General features: G+C 32.3%; 4 protein-coding genes and 1 pseudogene across 5 annotated transcripts in view; 2 read left to right on the top strand and 3 right to left on the bottom strand.

The window, feature by feature from the left end:
* Positions 1-4696, bottom strand: part of LOC125843124 (uncharacterized protein At4g17910-like) — a 15524-nt gene extending 10828 nt beyond the window's left edge. The window contains exons 1-9 of the mRNA XM_049522349.1: positions 4507-4696; positions 4342-4405; positions 4223-4265; positions 2403-2527; positions 2067-2140; positions 1903-1978; positions 1714-1803; positions 929-1002; positions 141-228 (exon numbers count right to left, since the gene is read on the bottom strand). Of these exons, the coding sequence (XP_049378306.1) occupies positions 141-228; positions 929-1002; positions 1714-1803; positions 1903-1978; positions 2067-2140; positions 2403-2527; positions 4223-4265; positions 4342-4405; positions 4507-4556 (684 nt within the window). The 5' untranslated portion in view covers positions 4557-4696. The remainder of the gene's footprint in view (positions 1-140; positions 229-928; positions 1003-1713; positions 1804-1902; positions 1979-2066; positions 2141-2402; positions 2528-4222; positions 4266-4341; positions 4406-4506) is intronic.
* Positions 3909-26214, top strand: part of LOC125878391 (uncharacterized) — a 67398-nt gene continuing 45092 nt past the window's right edge. Inside the window, exon 1 of the mRNA XM_049559637.1 lies at positions 3909-3921. The gene's annotated coding sequence lies outside the window, so the exon portion shown is untranslated. The remainder of the gene's footprint in view (positions 3922-26214) is intronic.
* On the bottom strand, positions 7069-8049 carry LOC125878388 (RING-H2 finger protein ATL29-like). Its single transcript, XM_049559633.1, has one exon. It carries the CDS (start codon positions 8047-8049, stop codon positions 7069-7071), a length of 981 nt encoding a protein of 326 aa, XP_049415590.1.
* On the bottom strand, positions 8766-17113 carry LOC125878390 (cinnamoyl-CoA reductase-like SNL6). 2 transcript variants are annotated; one of them, XM_049559635.1, is made up of 5 exons: positions 16946-17113; positions 16656-16813; positions 10802-11002; positions 9660-9991; positions 8766-9086 (listed from the first exon to the last, which is right to left on the bottom strand). In XM_049559635.1, the coding sequence occupies exons 1-5, from the start codon at positions 17085-17087 to the stop codon at positions 8960-8962; spliced, it is 960 nt and encodes a 319-aa protein (XP_049415592.1). In that variant the 5' UTR covers positions 17088-17113; the 3' UTR covers positions 8766-8959. The 2 variants fall into 2 exon arrangements, with proteins under 2 accessions (XP_049415592.1, XP_049415593.1); XM_049559636.1 differs by lacking the exons at positions 16656-16813; positions 16946-17113 and adding exons at positions 11233-11408; positions 11589-11818.
* Positions 20741-26214, top strand: part of LOC125843123 (probable galacturonosyltransferase-like 10) — a 7417-nt pseudogene continuing 1943 nt past the window's right edge.

Below are 26214 nucleotides of genomic sequence, written 5' to 3'. Positions count from 1 at the left end.
CATTCCCACGGGCTGAAGTGTGCCCCCTCGTGAATGTTTCTTAGATTTAAATCTCCAAATTTTGTCCCCCCAACCCCCACACCCTGGGCCAAAGAAAAAGAATAACATTGGTAATGTAGAAGAATTAAGATTCCAGTAACCTGATAATCAACACTTGAAGTGAAAAAGATTCGAGCAAACCCCAGGACTATGAGTGGACAAGTTGAAGAAATTGCATTTCTCAAATTCCTGGAAATGTAAGTGCCAATTAAGAAAGTGCAAAATTTTATTTATCAAATGAATAAAAGAAGAGAATTGATTAGATAATTACAGACCAGAAATTAAATAACAGTTCTAATCAAGCAACATGATCTGACTGTACTTTTGTAGACCTAGTACAGAGGAATATATTCCTTCATCAAATGAATCAAGAAGAGAATCAATTACAATAGTAATGGAACAGAATTCTGACTCTCATATTGAAAAAACATCATCTGACTGTATGTTTTGATTGAAAGCCCTAGTACAGGGTCAATTATAAATAGCTATATGGATTCCAGGAGAAAAATTTTCTTTCTTCATCAACATTATGTGGACTAATGATTGGTTTGAGAGATACATTGGCCAGCCCAAAGAATCAAACAGTAGGGTTTCTACAGAAGTATATATTAATGATAGCCGGAATATTCTTACGGGCCGTTTGGTTTGAAGTATTAGAAAAAACAATACTAGTATTAGAAATTATGCAATATATGTTATCTTTAATTCCAACATAACTACTCTCAGAATTACTAAGACACCCTAATCAGTACTATTCATATACACCCTACTAAATGACCCCTAACGAGAAACATGTCAGTCAAACTATATAGCACCATCCAGTCATCTACAAGAGGTAAAATCTCATCAATGGTCATGATAAAAGTTCAAATCAAAAATCATCACTTACGTTTTTGCAATTCCACGTGCTTGTCGTGAAACCAATGCATTTGCCACAATAAACGAACCTACTCCAATGTCCATCTGATACAACCACAAGGTAAGCATAAGGTACCTAATTCTAACTCCAGTTTACATTTCGGCAAAAGGTTCATCAGAAGTAGTCAGTTGACAGAACCAGGATGAAAAACCTAAACAAAAAGATGAATCAATGAAGTTGAGCTCAATACAATGGAACTGACTATAGTAGGACGACATAAAAGTGAAGGAAAAATAGAGAGAAGAACTTTCATAATGACAACTTGCAAATAAGCATATGCTAGCGAAAAAAGTTACCTAGGATTTATTTAACATGTCAATGCCTAAAATGAGATAGAAAATGTAATTTTAAGAACTATACAAGGAATCTTGCTGTGTTTGGAACAACAAGAAAGTACACACAGTAATACTAATCATCACATAGAACAACCCTGGTCTACTCTAGAAAACAATACCAATAAATCATCTCTTCTATTCCATTCGTTAACTAGAAAACAATACCATCTCTTATATCCATTCGTTTCCTTTCCAGAAATAACCCTTAATATTACAATTATTTACTGTCACCATCCTTAATCTCTACATCTCAAAGAAAACTTTGCATTAAGAAATTTTTGAACTGATACAACCTAAATCCTAGCCAACAATGTTGTTACAACTGCAGATTGGGATGTTCCCAATCGCTCAGCCGGCACTTCAGTGCACACATCAAGTTATTAGCACAAATATGGCAATAGAATACAGATAGTTGTTTACCAAGCCAGTACCGTAGGTCTCTGTTTTAGCATATCTTCTAGGAAATATCTTGAAGTCAACAGCCAGAATACATATGCATGTCAGAAAATTCTGCAGCAATCATACCTAAAATCATAAATAGTAACTCCAGCAATAAAAGGAAACAAAAGTAGATGAAAGCATAATGTAAATAATTGTTATTCTGCATACCATAGCAACCCTGTATGCAGATATATTTGTCCTAAGAGATCGGACCCCCTCTTCCTGAGAAACAGAAAATCCAGATCTGCATTGAACATGAAATACCGTTACATACAATAAGCTACATGTAAACAGCTTCATGGAATAGCTGTAGAATTCTATGATTGGATTACCTTCTAGCTAAAATAAAGAATGTCACCAATAAGGTCATCCCAACTGCATTAGTATATGTCCAATCTGCCAGAATCTGAGATTGAATAGTTACTCATTTGATTAAGAATATCAAGTATTAAATCAAGTTCTCAAAACTTGAGATCATCTAGCACGCAGGAAACAACTACTTCATCAACAAATGACTAGAAACGATAACCAGTTTATAACTAAATCTTCTTACTCTTTCCTTTTCATTCAGATGTTAATATAATAGAGATCTTTTCATCCATTTATTCAACTTGTTAAAACGAATCACAAGTATTGTTGGTATTATAGAACAGACAGAGAACACTTACAGTTAAACATAAAATGACTGGAAATACAATGCAGAGGACATCAAGAGTCGCTGAAGCAAGATGTGATCCCATGTTCTTCTTACAAACAACTGCATTAACGTCATCATCTTTCTTTGACAAGGTCTCTGCAAAATTAGGATCAGATGCCTCACAAAGGGGTGAAGTGATACAGTTATTGGCCACATAAAATGGTGAAACAAGAAAAGGAAATGGAAATAAAGTACAACTAACATCACAAACAAAGTGTTAGGACTTCTTTCGTCAAACAATACAACGAATCAAGCAATTATGAGTTTGGGCAACAGTGATCAGACTAAAACAAACAGGTCTTCAGGAAGTTCATTGACCACTACAGGATCAACACATTAGCAAAAGATTTTAGTTGTTGATAAATTTGGAAAAAGGCCTAATGTATCTGTTGCTATATCCAAGAAAAACTTTTTTTTCACTTAACAGTAATACGAGTTTCACACCCAACTTCAAAACTGGGAGCTTCTTTTGGACAAGAGAAGTCTAGCAATTTCTATTTTAGGTGCAATGAGTATTAAATTTACACAGCAAGTAGGATGATACCACTATAATAGTTCTTCATGATCTCTTTAGAAAGGTCTCAATGATAGTATCTCCTCAATAAAGTGCATTTATTGTCACTTAGTTTCACTCAGAACCTTTTACGTGAAAAATAGACCAAAGATTATCCCAAAACTCTAGCTCCCAGTTTTATAGCTTCAAATATATCCCAAGTCCCATTCACTTTACTCCAAACGGAATTCTAGAATGTTCGGCCTACTTCCTTAAAGTTTTCATACTCTTCCCAAACCAATCATTAGTCCCACATTATGTCCTCAGCTTTACCCTCTGAAAGACCAAGAACCCCTCAAAAAGCATTTTCATAGACCTCAGTACAGTAGTGGCTTAGCATACTGATAACCTGTTAACATGTAGGAGTCACACTAATACACCATTCATTGCATCTTGCCTAGGAGGTTCAGTTAGTTCAGATCCTCCCCTGCTTCAATATTTGCTGTTTTACTACTAACTTATCCAGAAGTATTTTGCATGACGGAAGAATTGCATTGACTTAGTTATTTCTTGTTAGTGGATTTAGTTAAGCTTTTTCTGCCCAAAAATTAAGAACCAATGGAATGTCTTTTTGGAGGATAATAAAAATGGATCTATAAAATTCTAGGACTTCAACTATTATTTGATGTAAAACGTAAATTAACAAACTGGGATGATGAATTCAGAATACTGTACAGTCCTTTCTTTACTTTCTATAAGTCAAAATGTATCAAAATGATAACCTTCTCCTCTTCTTTCTTTCCAAACTGACTGCAAATACTCAGACTCCAAATTAAAAAAATAAACTACCAAGTACCAAAACCAAAATTGAAAGAAAAGTTAGATTCTTTTTTCCAATCAGTCCCTCACCGGTGGTGGTGGAAGGTGACGGGTACTTGGTAGATTAGTCAAAGTGCAACACAGCTAACCCGAACACCTCCATTACAAAAATAAATAAGTAAACGAATAATGTTTTCAAACCAACTATATCCATATAAACAGTTTGGTCTTTGTCACATTTAGCTAATCGTAAGAAAATAATACAAATACTCAATAAAAAGGAGGAGAATACATAATTTTTTCTTCTGTATCATTCCAATTTTGCCTGATGGCAAACTATTTAGGGCTCAAATACAAGCTTTACAGCATCTAAAATGGAAAAACCCGAAAAAAAAAAACAATTAACTAAAACTTAATAAGAATGATGAATAAAATGTCATGACAGGAGAAAAATAATACAATGTTGTGCTGTTTCACACCTTTTTTGGAACTGGAATATACCGAACGTAGAAAGAGGAGCATCTGAATCACAACACAAAAACAAAATCAAAATATAACACATAATACCAAAGAAAAAAAAATAGCAACGTTTTTTTACCGAGAGAGTGGTAATGAGAAGAAATAACTCCGTCATTGAAGTTCCTGTTAAATTGCTCACAAACCTGAAACGAATGATCGAAAAGGTAATTGTTCAAAATTCAGATCATAACAAAGTGGAAAAAAATGCAATTTATGGATTTGTTTGTTCAAAGAAAATCGTAACTCTTCCTTGAGACGCTTGTTCGGATTGAATGTGTTCGCCGGAGAATCCATCGTCGGTGACGGAGATGGCGAAATTCGTCAATACCTGTAGTGTGTGAGCAGTTTCACCGGCGGAGGTTCGTACAGTTCTGAATCGGAACGGAGTGAAATTTAGGAAGTAGTTCTGCAATTAAGCAAATACCAAAAAAGAAATTTACACTATTTGTTGTTTTTAGCCTGTTTTTTTTGGGGAAATTATATATAACACTACCGAACTATTAATTCAAATTAAAAGTTATAAACATAATTTGATTTAATTATATCACATAGTAAACTGTTGCTATTTTTGCCTCTCTCTATGGTGGAATCTCACTCGCCACTCTCGTGTTGTGCTGTCAGTCTCGCTCGTCTCTCTCGCTTTTATACAAACACAAATGTATAAAATGTGTTTGTGTGTATATAAACCGAGAGAAAATTATACATATACATATAATTTCGTTCCATTGTCTCCCCTTTCCCAGATCTCGGTCGCCACTCTCCAGATCTCGCTCGGCACTCTCACTCGCCTCTCTCACTTTATACAAACACAAATATCTACATTGCGTTTGTGTTTGTATAAAGCGAGAGAAAATTGTATATACAAATACAAATGCATATATTTTCGTCCTATACACTTATGATTATACAAATACGACCTTCCCCTGCCCAGTTTTCTTTTGTCTTTCTCTCTTTATACAAAATAGATTATACAATTGATTTTTTTATATATGTATGTCGAAATAGATTATACAATTACTTCTTTTATATATATGTATAGCGAAATAGCCATAGCTTTCATTTGTATATATATAGCAAAATATACATATTTATGTTTGCTATGGAGTGCAATTATGCAAAATATAGTTATAGCATAAAAATATGATTTTTGTGTTTGCTATATGTGAATCTTTTTTTTATATGTGTTATTAAGATAATTTATAATTATAAGTTTTAAAAGTTTTTTTTTAAAAAAAAAATTGCTTATGATCACGTAAGAACAAATAAAATGGGACGAGGAAAATAATAATAATAAAAAAAAGTCTCTAATGTATTGAAGATGTCATAATCTTGTACGTTAGAGTCGTTTCAAATTTTCTATTAGCACTTAAAACATGCTGTTGTCTCACGTGATATTTTTTGTTTTTCAAGATTAGATTTAAAATTATAAAAATTTTAAATAAACATTTGAAGGACATTTGCTTTTATCATATTGATATGAGAACCTTTACAATTTATAATAATTTTCATATAATAGTTGAATATCTAACTTCAGAAATTAAGTCGATTAACTTTTAAAAAGCAAAATGTCTCACATAAATATTAAAATATGTTATTAAACATACATTTATTTATAGTGTATATTATTTATGGAATAATTAGTTGTTTGTTTATTCAATTCAATAAGTGTTACATCAAATAAATTATATGTCATATAGGTGTCCTCGTCTATATAAAGAGTTTAAATTTAGTATAATTTACATAAATTTCATAGTATTAACAGCTAATTACATTGTTTTTCTATTATTTTTCAATTTTTTTAAGAATTCCTTAAAATTTATGAATTTTGGATACATCACTGGACTTCCGGATACATCAACAGACATTCAAATACATATAGGAAAAGGATGTATCCGAGAGGGGGAGGATGTACCAAAGATGGGATAGAACATCCGGATACATAGAAATGAGGAATATATCAGAGAGGGAAGGGATGTATCAGAGAGGGGAGGGATGTTACCGAGAGGGAGATAGAGATGTATTAGTGAGATGGGAGTGATATATCCGAAAGGGTAATTTTGAATTTTTTTTAAATGGTAGGAAATTTTAGAAATTTATGATAAAATAAAATGTGTATTGAGGTAATTTTTTCTTACATAAAAATTAAATCATCAGTTTTTATAAGTCAAAAATTATTATTCATAATCATAGACGAGAATTTGAATAAACCATCATAATGATTATAGCACGAATTTAAGAAATTGGTCATATTTACGAAAATATAAAATTCTAACTTCTCATGCTAGTATATTTTGAATGTGTTTGAATAGAACTAGTATATATATATAACTCAAATAGTTATGACAAGATTTATTTATTATTCATGTGAACACTATATTTTTAAAATACTTTTTGTTATACATAATGTATCCAAGAAAGGAGTACTCAATTTGAAATATTTATCAATTCAAAAACCTCTCTAAAATTTTAATTGTACAGCGGATCCTCGAAGGCTCAAAGAACCTTATCAAGGAAACCATTAAAAATCACATAGTGGTAAAGTTAGTTGACACTTGACACACAGATATAAACTTGAAGACATTATTTAAAGTTCGATTCTTCCGTTTCAGTTTGTTTGTTCTATTTTGATTTGAAGAAGGCTTAAAAAAGTAAAAAAATAATTTTTAGATCTTGCGATCTTAAATTATAAACAGAAAATAGAACAGACAAATTGAGACGAAGGAAGTGTGTATTATGAATGAAGAAGATAGATCTAATAATACAACATCTTCAAATTAAGAAGCCCAATTAAAAAAAAAATACAAAATTATATTAATTTATTGATATCTACTGTGTATGACTCTGAAACTTCACCAAAACCAGCATTTCCAGTAGTTGTTTTGCTTTTGTATTCACCAAAAGAAGTACAACTTTTTGTTGAATTATGTCCCTTTATAATTTTTGCCCTCACATGTTCTGGTAATTTCAATGTAAACCTATCTTCAGCTCCTCTAGATCTATCTATCGAATGCCCCGTTGAATGCGATCTCGAAAATTTCGCTTCTTCATCTTGTAATTCCACACGTTCTAATGTTGCACTAGCGCATCCACTTTCCTGTTCTTCTTTATGATCACCATCGTTGTTATAATCGTCTGGAATTGCAATGCTCAAAGAATCTTCTAACGATTCGTTCTCATTAATGTCACGCATGACATTGTTGTTATTGCTATTATTATTGTTATTGTTATTGTTACTATTACTATTACTGTTACTATTACTATTACTATTACTATTACTATTATTATTACTCGTCACATATGATGTATATTGTGACCTTTTCTTTAGCACCTCGGGCGAGTCTAGGTTCGCGCGACACACGGGGCATGTCTTGTGTGATTCGAGCCATAGATCGATACAATCTTGATGGTAAACATGGTTACATGAGGTAACGAGGCGGAGGACGCTATCGTTGTCGAATTCAACCAGACAAATAGCACATTCAAGACCACAAGATTCTTTACGATAATCTTTTACACTTGAATAGGTAAATGTTGGAAATGATTTAATAATAGAAGGATCAAGACCTAATTGTCCATTTGCTGAAACCCTAGGATCAATTGGAGTACCATTAGGGCTATTTCTTAAATGCCATGTGTATAATAGATTTTGGATGAAACATCTACAAAAGAAAATAGATGAAAAACCTATGAAGAAAATTAAAACAAGGATGATAGTGAAGATTATTGCTACTGGTGGTGAGGCATATGTTGTTGGTGATGGGGTTGAGTTTTGGACATTTGAAGACATTTAATTTGAAGAACAATAGAGAGAGCATTAAGAATATGAATTATTTAACTTCTTAAATGAAAGAAGTAAAAAAGAGGAAGATAAGTGATGAAAGAAGGTGGAAAAAGGAAGAGTAGTGACATGGATGATTTTTTAGATTTAGTTTTGTTTTTTTGTTAGTGTTGTTATGGGAAATGATAAATTAAATAAAAAAAAGAATATAGTAATTATTGTTATTGAGATAAATATGTGTTAAATTATGGTACAGTAACGTGGAAAAGGTTGGTTTATTATTCTACGGTTAAGAAGGAAGTTCTAGAGAGAGTTCCATTTTATGAGGAAATGTGAGATATTAAATATGTATAGTAGTGTCTATGGTTTTGCTACCATCAGTTAGCTCATTTCCTTTAGGTAATATTTATATACTTATTACATATTACACTAGTAATTCAAACCTACTGACTAGTAATTATTTTTTAGTTCATTTTAAAATAAGTATTTTTTTAGTAAATTTTGTCCCAAAATAAATATCGCGTTAGAAACTCAAGACAAAATAGTATAGTATATCCTTATATTTATAAAAATTACTTTTTTTATAATAGTGTTCAATTCTTAAGAAATATGTAATAAATAAGGGTATAATGTAGTAATCACATCCCACGATTTTTTTAATGGGTGCTAGTTAAATAGATTTGCACTTAAAAGCAGCAACTACAATTTGCAAAATCATATCACATGGGATCTTCAATTATTGCTTTACTAATGTTGACATTTGCACATCAACATAATTACATGCCCTTTTTTGGGCTTAATTCCTTTATACTTTTCTTCCTTTTAGGTGGAATATTGTTGTCGAATTTAATAACATTGGACAATAATTTCTAAGAATGGAAGTTGCCAATCAATTCATAATGCTTAATGGAATTAATTATCATGTTGACACTTTCATAAGCATTCCTCTTGATTTGCCATTGATCTGTGGCTGACATTCAACCATAAGTTTGTTCAACTTCTTGTTGCTTATCCTCTCTTGAATTATCCTTGTATCACTCTCCATACTATCAAATCAAAAAGGAAAAATTGTATGAGATCCATATCATCATATTAATTACCTCAATTATCATAGATCACAACATTGATATTCAAGAATTGCGTTCAAAAAATCATCACTAAGATATTAATGATTTGCATTTTTGAAAGAAACTATATGTACGCACAGTTTAACCTATAAAATTAAAAAAATCTTCATAATTATTTACAAGAATACCACATATACAGTGTAATTCTATAAGTGGGGTTTGCAGAGGTTAGGATCAAGGTACGCAGACCTTACATCTTCTATCTTTATAAAGTAGATAAACTGTTTTTTGATACATGCTCGGTAGGTAAGAAAATAATTTGTATCATGGAGCAAGATGTTGATAGAAAGATACAAAGCATATTTTTTTTTTGAAAACTTGAATTTCATAATTAAAGCATAATTTTAAAAAAACTTGAATTTCATAGTTCCATAAAAACTGATACATTTCTATATTTAATAACAATATATATTTTATTCTTAGCGAAATTATTTATAGTCACACAAACATAAGTCAAATACATCACATGAATTAAAACACAGGAAATAGTACCTTTGAGGTGATGAAGGCAAAGGAGATAAGATGTTGGCAAGTTTAACAGCATCTTCAGTTTGATTAATGATGTGATTAAAGCATAAATAGCGTCCATAAGTTGAAATTTGTTCATAAACACAAATGTGGGCCTCCACCAAGAAATCAAGATCAACGGTCACAAACACTCCATCTTCGTACATCTCAGCAGCTCCTTTAAGATATGGATTTTTGATCGTTAGATCAGAACCCATCAATAGTCCTGCGTTGACTGATACCATGTTGACTCCTCTGTCCATAGCCAATGCCCATGCTGTCTTCTCTGCTAGTGTTTTTGACAATGCATGCCATAGCTATCCATTTTCATCAAAAATAAAATTCACTATCATCATCGCACAAGTAAGGTCTGAAAAGGATAGTATATAAATAGACCTTATCTTCTTTCGAAGTCCTATCTTCAGAGAGACTGTTATCGATACATTTGTGTATATTATAACAACACTAACTGAATGATCTCATAAGTGGAATCTGAGAAAAATAAAGTATGTGTAGATCTTATTCTTATCTTTATCCCATCTATTCTACTTTACGTGATTTGATTTGTAATACGAATGTCAAATCAATTAATTTTTTGAGACAAGTCGAATATGAAAATTATTATTTCTTTTTTGAAATAAAATCTACATATTTAGAAATAATAGAAAAATATATTATAAGTCACTAGTATACATGGTTAATATTAAAAAAAATTGGTAAAAAAAAACATTATTTTACTCTTCAAATAGTAGATAGGACGCACAAGTGAGACAGAGGGAGTAATATGCTCTAATTAATCTAATTTATCACTTTAACCATGATAATTAACATAGTTTGAACTTTAAGCATGCATTAGATGTGCGCATTTAATAATTCGCATATTAAAATAATTTATACGAAAGTCTTCTAGTTGAACATCATGCACTAGTAGTAGTATTCACGATACATGAACTTTTAATTAATTCAATTAGGTATAAATTAACTTTAATTTTTCGGAATTGAATAATTTCAAATTTCAAATATTATCACTTTGAAAATAAAAGTTAACTTTTTTTAATTTTCACAGTAAAACATGATCAAAACGTCTACCTAAATCCTCTAAATATAATGTATGTTGGCATATGTACCTTGAATTTACGACAAACGTTGATGTCACTCCAATGTCTTTCATCAAGAAGCATGGATGCAGAGTTTTGATCATTTTCATGATGTCCCCAAATAATTGCAGTTGCTGAGGAAGTGAACACAACTTTTTCAATAGTGTCTGTTTGTGCACATGCTTCCACTACATTATGTGCTGCCCTCACCTCCACTTCTCCAATATATTCCTGCCACGAGATAAAAAGACTATTTCTGATATATCATTGACTCAAAAGAAAAAAATTTGAAGCAGGATAGTAGAAAGGTGTTGATAAGTCAACACCCTAGTTTCATAGATTAAAAATATCATCAATCATTGAAACACAAATAAAAGAGCAAAGCGACGTGACATATAAGATAAAACTCGAAACACAAATTAAATCACATAATCTTCAGAGTAAATCAAGAGTAATCATACATCATAAGTGGAATGATCACGAGGAGGCTCAAAAGAATAGAAGAGAGCACAACAACCCTTCAAAGCATCGACAATACTATGATAATCAAAAGGATCCGATTGAAAAATCTTCAATTTCTTCATCTTGTCATCATCATCATCACATTCAAGTTCGTCCAAGAACAACGATGATTCGCCTAATACGAGAGTAGGAAAGGAAGAAAACGAGTTAATTTCTCATATTGTCACTCAAGTAATAGCGATCTTCTGAGATAATAACTATTACTAGAGTACTGATCATCTGAGAAATCAATCCGGAAGAAAACTAATGAATAGAAAAGGGGGAAATTAAAAAGAGAAGTAACAATGTTCCTAACCATAATTTTGAAGGGATGCATGAACAGTATATCCTCTCTGAAGAAGACATTTAACAAGTTTTGTACCTAAACAACTCGAGGCATCCATTACACAAACTGCACTATTCATGTTGAAATTGCTCTCAATTAGAGGTATATAACAATCCAAATAATAGAGAGTTTGATCTATTGATTGGATATTTGTTAAATAAAGAGATCAATTGGGATGTGAAGAGTTAATTGATTCAAGGACTTTGTATATATAAAGCTACCTAGCTAGCATCTATATATACAACAAAAAAGGTAGTTGTAGGGCCCATAATAATGAGTGTGAGTTTGAGCCAAAAGTCTCGGGTTCAAGTCCCTTAGCCTGTTAGGGAGCGCTTTATTTTCAATGTGAAATTTTCCGACACGATCGGGCTTCATTAATGTGGATATCAAGCACGGGATGGAAACCAACAAAACACTAATATACTTATTCTATACCATAGTTAAATTTCAATTTTTTTCTTAAAAATATATTATTAACAGTAAAAACTATACTAATATTATTAAGTCATTCTCAAATTAATGCACTTTTTCTTGCATGCATATGTAGGTGGGGTGGCCAATTAGGCAGGCTTGTTGAGCTTTCCAGGGTGTATTTTGAGTTGTTAGGAGTTGTTGTGGGGATAAACATTAATTACAAACCTAATTAAATATGTACACTAAAGTTCATACCTTAATTTCATTATTTTGCGGTTTGGGTTACCTAATAAACTTAGCCAATTAGCAAGAACGTGATATAAATCTGTCCATTACAAATTTATTTATAATTTTATAATCTTTTTAAAAGAAATCTTCGTTTTTATATATGTAAAATTTGAAAGATCTTTTTATCTTTTCTATTCAATTTATATAGCTATACTAGGTTTCGACTTCGTGTCCCACCGATAATTGTCTGGTGGGAGACGAAAATCCAAGCCCTCGAAGAGCTGGAAATTCTCCACAATAATGTTCAATGCAGGGAAGATCTTAATAGAGGTCAAGCAGAATATGTAAAATGGATGGGTATACAGGAAAACCTTCTCAAACAAAAGGCAAAGGCTAAATGTTTCGAAGAAGGGGATTTCAACACCAAATACTTCCATAGTTTGATTAGAGAAAGGAGAAGAAGACTGCAATTGCACAGAATTAAGGATCATAGAGATAATTGGGTCCAAGGTGATGAATAGATTAACAAGGTTGCTATACACCATTACAACAAGATTTTCAACCTCCAACATCAATTTACTGATAATAGCATTCTGGACAACATACAAAGGTTCATTACTGAGGAGGAGAACTCCTTACTAACCATTATGCCTGGTCTTGAGGAAATTAAAAATATTGTGTTTAGCATGAGTTCGGATAACTCCTCTCGCCCAGATGGTTACAGTGGCGTATTTTATCACAAGTGCTGGGAGGTGATCAAATATGACGTTCAAAATTTTGTCCACGACTTCTTCAGAGGCAAAAATCTTACCAAGTTTTTCTCACATACCTGCCTTGTTCTTATTCCTAAAATCGAATCACCGACCACCTTCTCAGATCTTAGACCTATTAGCCTTACCAACTTCTCTTCCAAAATTATCACTAAGATTCTTTCTAAAAGGCTTAACCCCCTTCTAGACAAGATCATCTCGGATAATCAAAGTGTTTTTGTTAAAAGTAGGATGATCACTGAGAATGTGCTTTTAGCCCAAGAGTTATCTCGAGAGATTAAACAAGACAATATAGGGGGTAACATGATCATCAAGTTGGACATGGCCAAAGCCTACGACAGGATGTCATGGAAGTTCCTAATGGCAGTTATGAGAAAGTTGGGCTTCTCTGAGGAATGGTTAGACATCATTTGGAGACTTCTGTCAGATGTGTGGTACTCAATTATCATTAATGGTGCCAGGATAGGCTTTTTCTCTTCTAGTCAGGGTCTTAAACAGGGAGATCCTCTCTCTCCTTCTTTGTTTATTATAGGTGTTGAGGTGTTGTCTAGACTCCTTAACAACCTTAAAAACAATGAAAACTTTACTCCTTTTAGTATGAATGCTTCCAACTTTATCATTAACCATTTAGCATATGTTGATGACATCATTATCTTTACAGGTGGGAATTCCAGATCAATCAAGCTTGTTTTGAAACAAGTGAAGAGATATGAAAAAGCATCTTGCCAGAAAGTGAACCAAGAAAAAAGCTTTTTCATCATAACCCCTAATACTTCTGTAAGTAGAATCAATAGAATGATATCTGCCTCTGGGTTTATGGACAAGAACTTTTCGTTCACCTACTTGGGATGTCCAATCTATCATGGAAGGAAAAAAATATGCTACTTTGAGGGCATGCTAGCAAAGATTGTTAAAAAATTGAATGGGTGGCAGAGTAAAATGCTTTCTTACGGGGGAAAGATTGTTTTGATCAAAAGTGTACTACAATCGATGCCTACATATACTCTCTCAGCTATGTATCCTCCAAAAAGAATTCTGAATCTTATTGAAAAACACTTTGCAAATTTTCTTTGGGGAAGGAAAGAAGGCAAAGACAAGTATCATTGGGTCTTCCTGGGAGAATTTGTGCATTCCTAAGGAAAAAGGGGGGGATAGGGGGTGAGGAAATTGGAAGATATTGCAAACACTTTCACCTTGAAGAGGTAGTGGAGGTTCAGAACTCACCCTTCTCTCTGGGCCTCTTTTTTTAGAGCAAAGTACTGTAAAAGATCCCATCCCATCTCTAAAGCCATTGTTTCCTGTGACTCTCATGCCTGGAAAAGTATGTTAAAGATTAGAGACCAGGCTGAGCCAAATATCATTTAGATTATTCAATCAGGGAGTTCTAGTTTTTGGTGGGATAATTGGACAGGCAAATGTGCTCTAGCCAAGTTATCTCCTGGACGTGGAAAAAGTGCTAAAATCTCTGTGAAACAATTCATTGTTAATGGTGACTGGAATATTGTGAAGTTGAGGCAACTTCTTCCCGATCAACTTATAAACGACATAACGGGGATCCATATAGGCAACAATGATATAATGACTACCCGATGTGGAACTCTACCGACAATGGTCTCTTTACTAACAAGGATGCCTGGGAACTTTTAAGAACCTACAAACCAAAGAACGAATTCATGAACAAGATTTGGCACTCAAAAGTTCCTTTCAAAGTTTCCTTTTTGACTTGGAGAATCATTAAAAAAAACTGCCTTTTCAAGATACTTACATAGGTTTGGAATTAACAGACATTTAACTTGTTTTTGTTGCAGGAGCTCACAACCAGAAACACTACAACATGTATTTGTTGCTAGTGAAACAACTTTTTTTCTATGGAACGCTATTGGAAATCCTCTTGGGATCACTCACAATAATGAGCATGTTATAAGTGTCTTCAAGAAGTGGTGGGACATAATACCCATGAACAAAGTCCACCAATGGATCTTGCACATCACACCTATTTTCATATGCTACGAATTGTGGAAACAAAGATGTGCTTGTCGATATGGAACACAAAGAAAATTTCATAACACTACAATGGTGTTCCAAGGGATATGGTGTATTAGAAACATTGTTTCCAAACTTTTCCCCTTGTTTAATACTATTACATTGTGGACTGATTTGTGATATTGCAGAAAAGATCAAACCAATACAAAAATTGACTCAAGTCAAATGGAGCACACCTCAGATAGGCACCATTAAAGTTAACACCGATGGAAGTTTTTTATGGGAGATAGAAAGCGCTGGGATTGGAGGAATAGCAAGGAATAGCAACGGAGAGATGGTGATGGCCTTCTCGATTTCTGTGGCATGTACCAGCAACAACATGGCAGAAGCATTGGCAGCTGAGTTTGGTGGAAAATGGTGTAGCCAACAAGGCTTAACTAATTTCACTCTTGAGCTAGACTCTATGATCATTGTAAATATGGTAAACAACAAGAGCAACAACAATCTCAAACTTAGGCAAATCATCGATAATATCGTTGAGATAGTGGATCAATCAAATGCCCAAGTGACTCACTGTTTTAGAGAAAGCAATCAAGTTGCAGACTTTTTAGCGAAAAGGGCTGCTAGACTGAACCAAATGATGATTCTAACATCTTTCAGGCAACTTCCCGAAATGGCTAAAGGTGCATACCTTTTGGATAAGTATCAAATGCCTTGTATTAGAACAAAATTTGATAAGGCTAATTTTTTTGTTAGTTGATTTGTATATATTTGAATCTGCCAGAAGATTTATATCCTCCTTTGAGATTATGATCTCCTGGCTCCTGAGGTGACTAGCTCACCGTGGTGTTGTAATGAAGGTAAGGCTTCAGCCCCCCTCCTTGTTTTGTATCTCATAAATACAACACGACTCAGCTATACTGGGTAATTTTATTTTAAAAAAAAAAAACACATCAATTAATTGGGGTACGCTGTTGACTTTATTCCAAATTCCAATTCTTAATATAAAAAATTTTCCTAGAATATTAGCAAAAAAAAAACACTATAGTCCGTTATATACATATCAAGAACAAACTCATAATCAAACAAAAAGAGACCCATTCTGGACAAGTCAATGGAATTCATTGAATATTTCAGTGATGGCTCAACTACTTCTCACAAATGGTTTGGAGAATTTTCTTGCTAAGCTTAAGTACTTCCTCAATTTCATATTATTTGATCTCTATATAAAATTGAACATCATTAATAAAGTGAAAGTTTCGTCAATTACCTGAGCTACTAATATTCTCTTGGGAGAAAAAAGTCGAAATGATTTCCCTTACATTTTATGTCAACGTGATTGGTCTCCTATCTCACGAGTACTCAAGCAATTTATTGCCTAAAACAACGTATGTTAAATCTTGATATTTCTAATTTCCCTCTCTTTCTTTTTCCTACTTTTTGCCAACAACTAAAATTAATATCAGGCTATAGTTTAATCAAGCATTTATACACCGCATATAAGATTGAGAGTCACATTAAATATAAGATTTGTAATCTTAAAATATATCATACTATCTATTATAAAATATAATTAAAGGTGATATGGACATAAAAAAAAATTAAGCTAATGTGCATATAATTAATTAAAGTATATACGTACATCATAAGTGCATGACTGGTCCTTTGGAGGTTCAAAGGAGTAAAACAAGCCAGAACATCCCTTTAGAGCATCAACTATACTATGATAATCAAAAGGGTCCAAATGAAAATTCTTAATTCTCTTCATGTCACATGCATCCAAGAACTCACCATGACCACCTAATAAAAAAAACCCAAATTAATTAAAGAATCATCGATAAGAAGGGTAGCTCAGATGGTAAGCACACGTTGCAAGTTCGAGTTATTAAAAAAGGGGAGTTCCTAGGGAGAGGTAAAAATAAAAAAACGAACCATTATGAATATTTTGAATAGCAGCATGAACAGTGTATCCATTTGTGAGTAGTCTCCTGACTAAGCTCGAGCCGAGACGAGTCGAGGCATCCATGACACACACAGTGTTAGAGACGGAGTTAAAATTCAAAGCCGGAGCCATTGTTGTGTTTGTGCTTCAAAAAAGGAGAGAGAAGAAATAAGGATAAGTAGAACAACGATATGTATGTATAAGGGAACTAACAAGTTTATAAGCAAGAGAAACATTCAAAGATTGTTGGTGTTACCTACCTGCGGATTCAAGATTTAAGCTCTATGAAATTTAATTTTTAATATTATGGTCTCAAATCTATTATTTTGCAATTTTTTAGTAAATTATTATATACATAAATTACTCTCTTTGTTTCAATTTGTTTATTTTACTTTCCTTTTCAATTCGTTTAAAAAGAATGTCTCTTTTTTTTAGCAACTCTTTAATTATAATTTTTCACATGACATGTTAAAACCATAAAATTAAAAAACATTTTGGTACATTCAAACATATCTGTAGTTTAAAATTACATGATTCAAAAATCTTCTTTATAATTTTTAAAATCAGACAAACAAATTTTAGCTTGAACACACCCCTTAATAAAATTACTCATTGCTAAAAAGTAAAATATACTTTACTAACTTATCCTTAATAAATCACTTGAAAAAAGATGCAACTCTTTAATGTAATAGCTTTAGTACGTAAAACTCGTTATTTAAATAAGGGCAAAATTGAAAAATCATTATTAATGTATTTTTTATTATGTTGAAACACTACTTACTTTGAAATAAAATGAAAAGGTAAAAATATTAGTTATTTTAAAATAAATAGAGCAGTATTTTATACTAAAAATTATTAGATTCAGATAAACTCGATAACGAGTTGGTAAGTGGTAGTTGGCAAGTTAGCAAATAATGACCAAAGTCGGAGAAAAAGAAGGTTGGATATTATAGACAAGTATTATGGGGTTTGGTTTGGTGAGAGGGAAAACCTCAACACCACAAGAAACACCTACCAAAGCTTATACTACTAATTAACAGTCATCGTCTTTGTATTCTCTCCTAACTTTTTGTTGTACACATAAATCATCGTCAAATGAGTAATGTAAAAGTTTTTCCATTTCAATTTGTTATGTTTTGCTATTTTATTCATTTTTTAAAAAAAATATTATACTTTTTTATTGATTAAAAATAATTTAATTTTAATTCTTTACTTTATTTTTAATAAAATTAATTTATAATCATATAAATGTTTTTAATTTATTTTTGACCATATAAATATCAAATCTTTTAAATTCTTTCTTAGAGATTTGATGTTCAATCAAATTTAACATGTTGCAAATATATTGAAACGAAGAAAAAGATTACTTCCCATTATTTTCAAATAATATTTTTTGTCATATTATATATATATATATATATATACATACATTTTTTTATTGATTCCGTCAATACAAAATTTGGACCAAGTCCTGATTTTGATCATTACAATTTACATATCTTTGAATAATACGTATACATATACAAACATATGTATGAATATTTCTAATTTGTTTTCGAAATATATTTCCTGCTAATATAGAGCAGATTTCTTTCTCCTGGAGGATTTTTTCATGTGTGAGTGTTTTTTTCAGATGCTAGAAACGTTTTCATTCTATCATTTACGTATCATGATTTCAAGAATTTTTAACAACTCAACTTATTTAGGGGTGTGCAATTGGTTCTTTCCATCGTTCTAAATTAATTAATTTGGTTTATGCAATAAATTTATTATTACAAACACCATACCCAATAGGAGCGGAGTTAAGCTGGGTCAATTAAACAAGAGATTTATTTGAATTCCCTTCATAAAATTATATTATTTATACATAATTAAATTATTATTTTTTTATATATAATAGATGTTGAATTTGCTTTGCTTCTTCGCATATTTACTTTTTCACATTTTAAACCTCTTTTAGCATGAACAATAATAATAGCATAATAATAGTAATGTGGTAAGGGAACAGATGAATGCTCCCATTTAGAACTCTGCTCAACTACCAGAAGAAAGAGAACTCTACACTATCTACTAACTGTCTATTTTAATTTTTGATCTTCATGCTTTTTTTTCTAGGGTCATGTTCTTGATCAACTGATGATGTAATAATATCCTGATCACCTCTCCCCAATTATTCTTCGGTATGTCTCTATCTCTCCTCAAACCTATAACTGTCAACCACTCGTACCTCCTCACTAGGTTATTTGTGCTCCTCTTTTTCATATGTCTGAACCATCTCAGTCTCGTTTTCCGCATTTTTATCCACCACGAGGGTTACTCCCATCTTACCTCGTATATATCTTTGTTTCTAATCTTATCTCTCATAATATGCACATACATTCATCTAAGCATTCTTTTTTGTGCGACCTTCATTTTTTTGAATTTGCGGGTTCCCAACTGACCAAACAAGACTCCAACCCCTAATATATTTAGTCTAACAATCATTTTATAGAATTTACCTTTAAGTCTCGATGATACATTCTTATCATATATGATATCGAATGGAGACGCCATTTCATTCACCCCAGTTCAATATAATGTATGACGTCCTCTTCAATCTCCACGTTTTCTTAAATTATAGACCCAAATACTTGAAGTTTTCTCTCTTGGGAATGATTTGTGTATTAAGCTTTATTTTTTATCCTCATGTGATGTGACATTTAACTTACATTCTATGTACGTCTATCTCAAACAGAGACGGACCCATCCTTCAAGATGGGGTTGCACGTGCACCCGCTAACTTTAAAAAAAATCATGTGTATATATATATCTATCTTGAGAAACTGACAGAAATTAAATTAAGATATAATTAATAGTGCACCCATGAGGATCATATATATGAGTGTCATTGTGCTATTGGTACAAGCTAAATGATTCACCCCCGAAACATGGGTTTGAATATCCAGTCTTAGCTCCATTATACATGTCTTAGCGCACTCTAATGAATGCACTATATGTAAGCTTTGTTTCCTCTACGTGTATTATTCCAACAATTTCCTTATAAGTGAATGACTTTCGTTATGGATAACTTCGACATGAATTCTAAATTGATTCTCAAAATAGACTCATATTCCTCTTTATTCTCATTTTTGTTATAATAGTTGTAATATAAAGGAAAAGTTCTCACATTGGTGAAAGAAGCATCTATTAGGTCTTTTTAAGCCTTAGCCCATTTAGTCTATTTAATAAAGTAAGTCAACTTATTTATATTTAATGGAAAAGGGTCAAAATTGCCCCTGAACTATGCGAAATAGATCACTTATACCCTCAGTTACATTTTAGGATAAAAAATGCCTCTGTCGTTATCCTAAGAGACCACAATTACCCTTAAGACTTGACAGAAGTGATTTGGCAAGCCACATGACACAAATTCCACCACATAGGCTTGCCAACTAGGATACCCACTAGAATTTTTGACCCAATTAATAATTCAACCCTAACCCATTTTTGCTAGACTCAACCCACTAAATTTAGGAGGGAAACATTATCTTTTTCACCTCATTCCATTTTCACTATTCAATTCACCTTTTGTTATTTTGTTAAAGGAAGAAAACTTGAAGCATGGTGTGGATGACATAATGAAATTTAGTCATTTGTTCTTATTTATATTTGTGGTATGAAGATCTTATGCTAAAATAGTAGTTTTTATCATGACTAGAGAATATTTACATTAAATTCTATTGTTTCCTGGACATAACTAACTGGATTCAAACAATTATATTGTAGATACAGAATCTGAAATAGATATGCAGAACCCGGAACTATATGCCCTTGAGGTAGAAGAGGCAAGTCATGAGATATCTACAGCATCCCGATTACTTACAAGACTGCTAAACTTTGAGCAATTTTGTCATAAAGTAAATGCATCTCATTTCGCAAAATTACTGCAGAAGGTTCTGAAATTTGACATACCTTTATACCATAAAGACTGGGTTGTTGCCTGTCTTGTGAAGCTCAGCTATCTCTTTGGTCCAAATTTTGATGTATAACAGACAGCTATGAGATTCTGCTTTAGCCTTGAAACCAATCCCGATGATCTCGAGAAAGCCAAAGAATTTAGCAAAAGCAAAAACACATGCTCTTTTTTAGTTAGAATCGTGGTGTAACTAGTTATTAGAGTAATGTCCATTATACTATATTTAAGCTCGTCTAAGTCCAATATTAGATGAACAAAATAAACAGTACTGCATCTTTGCAGCAAGAAATCGACCCAAATTTGATACATCTTTGCAGCAAGAATCTCTAGAGTATCGTAATAGCCAAGAATGTCCAATTTTAGATTCGATTTTGTTAATTTGTGAGCCAAATTTGATACATGTAGCCATGACTCTTGATGTCAAATATTTTAGAGGATCAATAGCAGCAATTCACTCTGTTCTCAAGCATTCATCTTGCCCATAAAATGTTTATTTCCATTTTGTGGCTTCGAAGAATAAGGATTTTCAAAACCTGAGAAAGATGGTGAAGTCCATATTTCCATCTCTGAGTTTCAAAGTTTACAACTTTAATGAATTTCAAGTGAAGAAATTGATATCATCTTCGATTCGTCAAGCTTTTGATAATCCATTGAACTATGCTAGGACTTATTTAGCTGAGATCATCAAGCCACTACTAGAAAATAGGCCTATGGCAACGCATCAAAAACCGTTGCAATAGATAGGACAATCGTTACCATAGGGATATCGCAACGGTTACACATGTGTTACATTAGCTCGCGTAGCCATAGAGCTATGGCAACGGTTGGTGCAACGGTTGTCAAAATGTGTTGCCATAGGGCCATCTATGGCAACGGTTATTCTTCCTTCTGTTGCAACGGAAATAGTTTGTAAGTACAACGGTTTAAAACCGTCGCCATAGAATTTATTGCACAGTAATTATATGATCTATGGCAACGGTTATTATCATCTATTGTGGCGGTAACATTTTCTATGGGAATTTTTTGCATTACCTATTGCAACAATTTTTCATACCTATTGCTACGGTGTAGATGAAATAACAATCTTTAATAAATCATAATAGAAAAAAAATATATAATTTGTCTATCCAAAAATTTTCATATACATTCATAAATTCAAATCTCCAGCAAAAGCTATTGTAATAATACATCCCTAAATGCTAAATGTTTAAACCCAAATGAGTAGTTACGTTTTACATGATTAAAGAGTTACGATAAGAAACAAAAAATTATTTATAGCGAAATGAATATTTAAACTATCAACAGTTCAAAATTCTTCTTTAAGTAAGGTCAAGTTTGTCTTCACTGCTATCTTCTTCCCTTCATTTTGAACACCTACAAAAGAGGATAAATAATGTCACAGAATGCACGAATATATCAATAAGACCCCGCTAAACCCTGCCCTGCCCCATTTAAGTGTCAGTTTGTTTTCCCTAGTTTTTTTTATGCTCTGTCCAATACCAACATAATAAATTTTATAAACATAAAAATATTATAAAAATAAAGAGAAACTAACATGTGACTAACAAAAATACTGTCCAGGAGACTTAACTGTCACCAATAGTTTTTCATACCCCAAAAAACAAGCAAACTATTACCATACCAATTTTCAGCTTAACTACCTCCTAAAAAAAATAAAGAAAATCAACTACACTTTGCATCAGGTAAGTAAAAGTCATCCCAATTTTCATACTCTTTTCTTTAACCTCTACTAGAATATACTAGATTGTACTAATAGTGTTAAAAAATCAGAACAATAAGTTGTTGATCTGTTTGTAGCATAATACATCACACAAAGACATACATCAATTGGCACCAAACGAAGACATCCCTAATCACCGTTAATTCGCAGTAATCTGTTTGTAGCAGACTACAAAAAGACTTACACCACACAAAGATAGATCTCAAATCTATAATTGATTTTTTGTTGTTTGTCTCATGTAAAGACAATAAACTAAACTTCTTCAATAGTTATGTAGGATATACAAAATTCAGGTAATGTATATAAAATTCAATTCCAAAAGTCCGACAACCCCACCACCATTCTTTGTTTCGCCCTTTCCCTTATTCCTAAGTTGATTCATAATGCAAATATACACAATTTCAAAGCTGAAAACTGTGCATTCATAATGCAAATATAGTCTGAATTTCATATGAGTACAATTTTATGAGTACATATTATGTGACTGACCATAGAATGACAATTTTGAGCTTCATATGAGTACAATTGAAACAACTCCAAATGGATTAAAGTTCTATTTTTGAGAAAAATGAAGATAAGTGTTGGCTTACAAATTAACAACTCAATCAATTGATTATCCGTTGACTACTAGTCACATGCTTCACCATCGCCGAAAGAAAATAAGAGCTCTAGTCGCCAGAGCTCTGAGGTAGGTGAAGGGTTAAAGTGGTTAGCCTCAGACAATCAATTATTGGTGAAAAAGTTTAATGGAAAAGGAAATGACCCTTTGATGGAAATGAAATGCGGAGGATTTGAGCATCAGAATTCAGGGTACATCAAGCAGAGTGATAACTCTCTGATTCAGATATAACTTAGAGATCTTTATCTTAAATACACCATTAAAGCAGAGTGATTAATTCTAAATAAGTCATATAAAGTCTCGTCCTTGCAACAAATAACATGACTAAACTCCTTATCTGGACAAAATAAAATCTGCATTATCTCATCCTAGAAGACATACATGAGAGTGAGAGAGAAATAGATGAGACAGTAAATAAAATATAGTGATACAATCAACAACTACATATTCAGCAACTATTGATTCGCAATTTCAACAAGCAATAAGCAACCAACATAAGAGAACCATGATGGCATACACCTAAAAAACAGAAGATTTCACCAACTTTAGACAAGAAAATAAATTCAAATAGATGGCGTGCATGAATCATGAATCATGATCACTAAGTTTCTTGAGATAGAGTAGAATAAGGAAAAAATCTTAAGCAGATAGTGAAGAAAATATTGGCAAAAGAAGAAGAAGAGCAGCAGCAGCAGTAGTAGTACTGACCTCGAGTGTTATTACGAACAGATAGATGATTGATTAGTTGAAGAATAGGCTCGTCTCCTGGCGAACGAACATTGAATCTTAGCATAGTAGAATCAAGTCTTAATCCTGGATTTAGACGCTAAAGCTGTGCAATGATGTTCATTGTAACATCTCGTTCCTTGGTATCTTTTTGTGCATTGAAGTTTTCTTGCATTCTTTGTTGCATCCTTTGTTGTATCCTCTCTTCAATTTCCTTGATTTTATCTACATCATTTCATGATTAACAGTATTTGAAGAGGGACAAAAATTTCCCTGTTTCTGTTTCAAGAGACTTAGTTACTCAACTTCCATATAATACTACTCGACATGGATGATCACATCCCATAACTATTGTAAATGCATCACTACCATCTCCACTTTCTTGAGTTTATATTCCCTTCATTTCAATCTACAAATCATGTTAAAGTTAAGAGAGTTCAATTAAATTGAACTGATTAGATGTTTAAAAACAAAAAAATTAATCTCGATAAAAATAGAATCAGAAGATTTTATACTATTTTAGCAGTTGCATCTTCATGTGAGTCCTTATATACTCGGCAAGGTTTCCTTGTTTCAGTTGCCACAACAAAGTTCTTACTTGACAAGGCATCAAGTGTTTCCTATCTCTACCAATAGAGGAACTATGTCCACAAAAGATCAGTGTAAGATTCATCATACAGGTCAACTTCTTAGCTTGAAAAAGAAAACTATGAAATCTATTGATATTGGGACTACCACTAATAGAATACAATAACCTGAATTGTGAACAAAATCGCTAATCAGATTGTAAACTCAATGAGATACAACAAACATGCAAGCTTCTCATCTTGAAAACCCAAGTAAAATTAAAAGTATTAATCTAGTTCACTTCAGATTGTTTTATTTCTAGAGCATGTTCAGGCTAATCAACCCTAGCTCAAGTGTCCATAGAAAGAGCTACATGAACATGGACTTTTGATGGACAAATAATGTTAAAATTATCAGTTAAGTCACGTTTGTGAAGTGAACTCACATTAGGTAGTCATCCCGGATTGGAAACGAAACTCTCGTGTAAAGCAGCATCAACAAAATGACATTCATCATGAAATTTTAAGACCTAACCACTACCTGAAAAAATAACAGTTTCAATAGCTTATATATTTTTTAGTGTGAGTCTATGACAACAATTATCATGACCCCGCGAAAAGATTCTTCAACCCTCTCTACCACCATCTCTTCTTTATATTAGAAGTATATGGAATGACAATGAAAAACAAGAACCATAAAATGCCTTGTATAAAGGAATATGAAGTAATTGCTTCTAGAAATCAACTTAGAAATTAGAATTAACAATTAAAACAATGTAAATATGAGTTGCAGAAGAAGGATAAGTTTTAAATCCTTGTCCGTATTCAAAAAAAAGAATAGAAAAATCTAAATGGAAGCCACACAAATATAGAGATTTCTTAGACATGGAGCAGGATATCTTTAGTGGAATCAGTAGCTCTTACATTAAAGTCTACGGATCTGTTGCTTTACTTGAGAAAATTCTGGATGCTTTTATTTCTAATTACTTCTCATTTTAACAGGATACATTAAGGGGATAGTTCAACACTTTAGTTTGAGATGGTAAAATAAGGTGTAATGTAGAGAATAGCATGTGAGATGTTTAAGGAAAGTAGTAGAATAATTAAGCCTTCAATTTTACTAGCTTTGAAGAGTATTGGTTTCTATTAAGTCTAAGTCTAATAAGTTGCATCCTTATTTGTTATTTCAGAAAATTAAGGGTGTAGAAGTGTGCCTCTTTGGCCATGTATGTTCAGGAACTTGGATCTGAATGCTCACAATTAAACATTGTCACCTAAAAGTCCAAAAAATCTCCAAAATCAGACAAAATCAAAGATTGGTGAGCGTATTTTTCTCATGACAACAAAAGATTTCAAAGTCTTAGATATGTGGTAAAACTAAAAAAAAGTGTACAATAGAATTTGTAGAAACAAATTACAAAAATATATGCTAATTAGACAATCACAAATATCCATAAACTCAATAATTTGAAGAATTATGAAGAAATCAAAAGACCATACCACAACAGTATCAAACAACAGATTCTTCCTTCAGCTGCTGGCATCGATTTCTTTCTCCACATATTTTCAAAATCTACCCATCAAAGAATCAACCCAAATGACTTCACAGTGCAGTGATGAAGAACATAAAAAATAGACATGAGAAAAAAAAA

This window comes from Solanum stenotomum, chromosome 10, assembly GCF_019186545.1.
Source record: "Solanum stenotomum isolate F172 chromosome 10, ASM1918654v1, whole genome shotgun sequence".
Lineage (NCBI taxonomy): Eukaryota > Viridiplantae > Streptophyta > Magnoliopsida > Solanales > Solanaceae > Solanum > Solanum stenotomum.
This window is presented reverse-complemented; position numbering and strand designations above follow the sequence as displayed.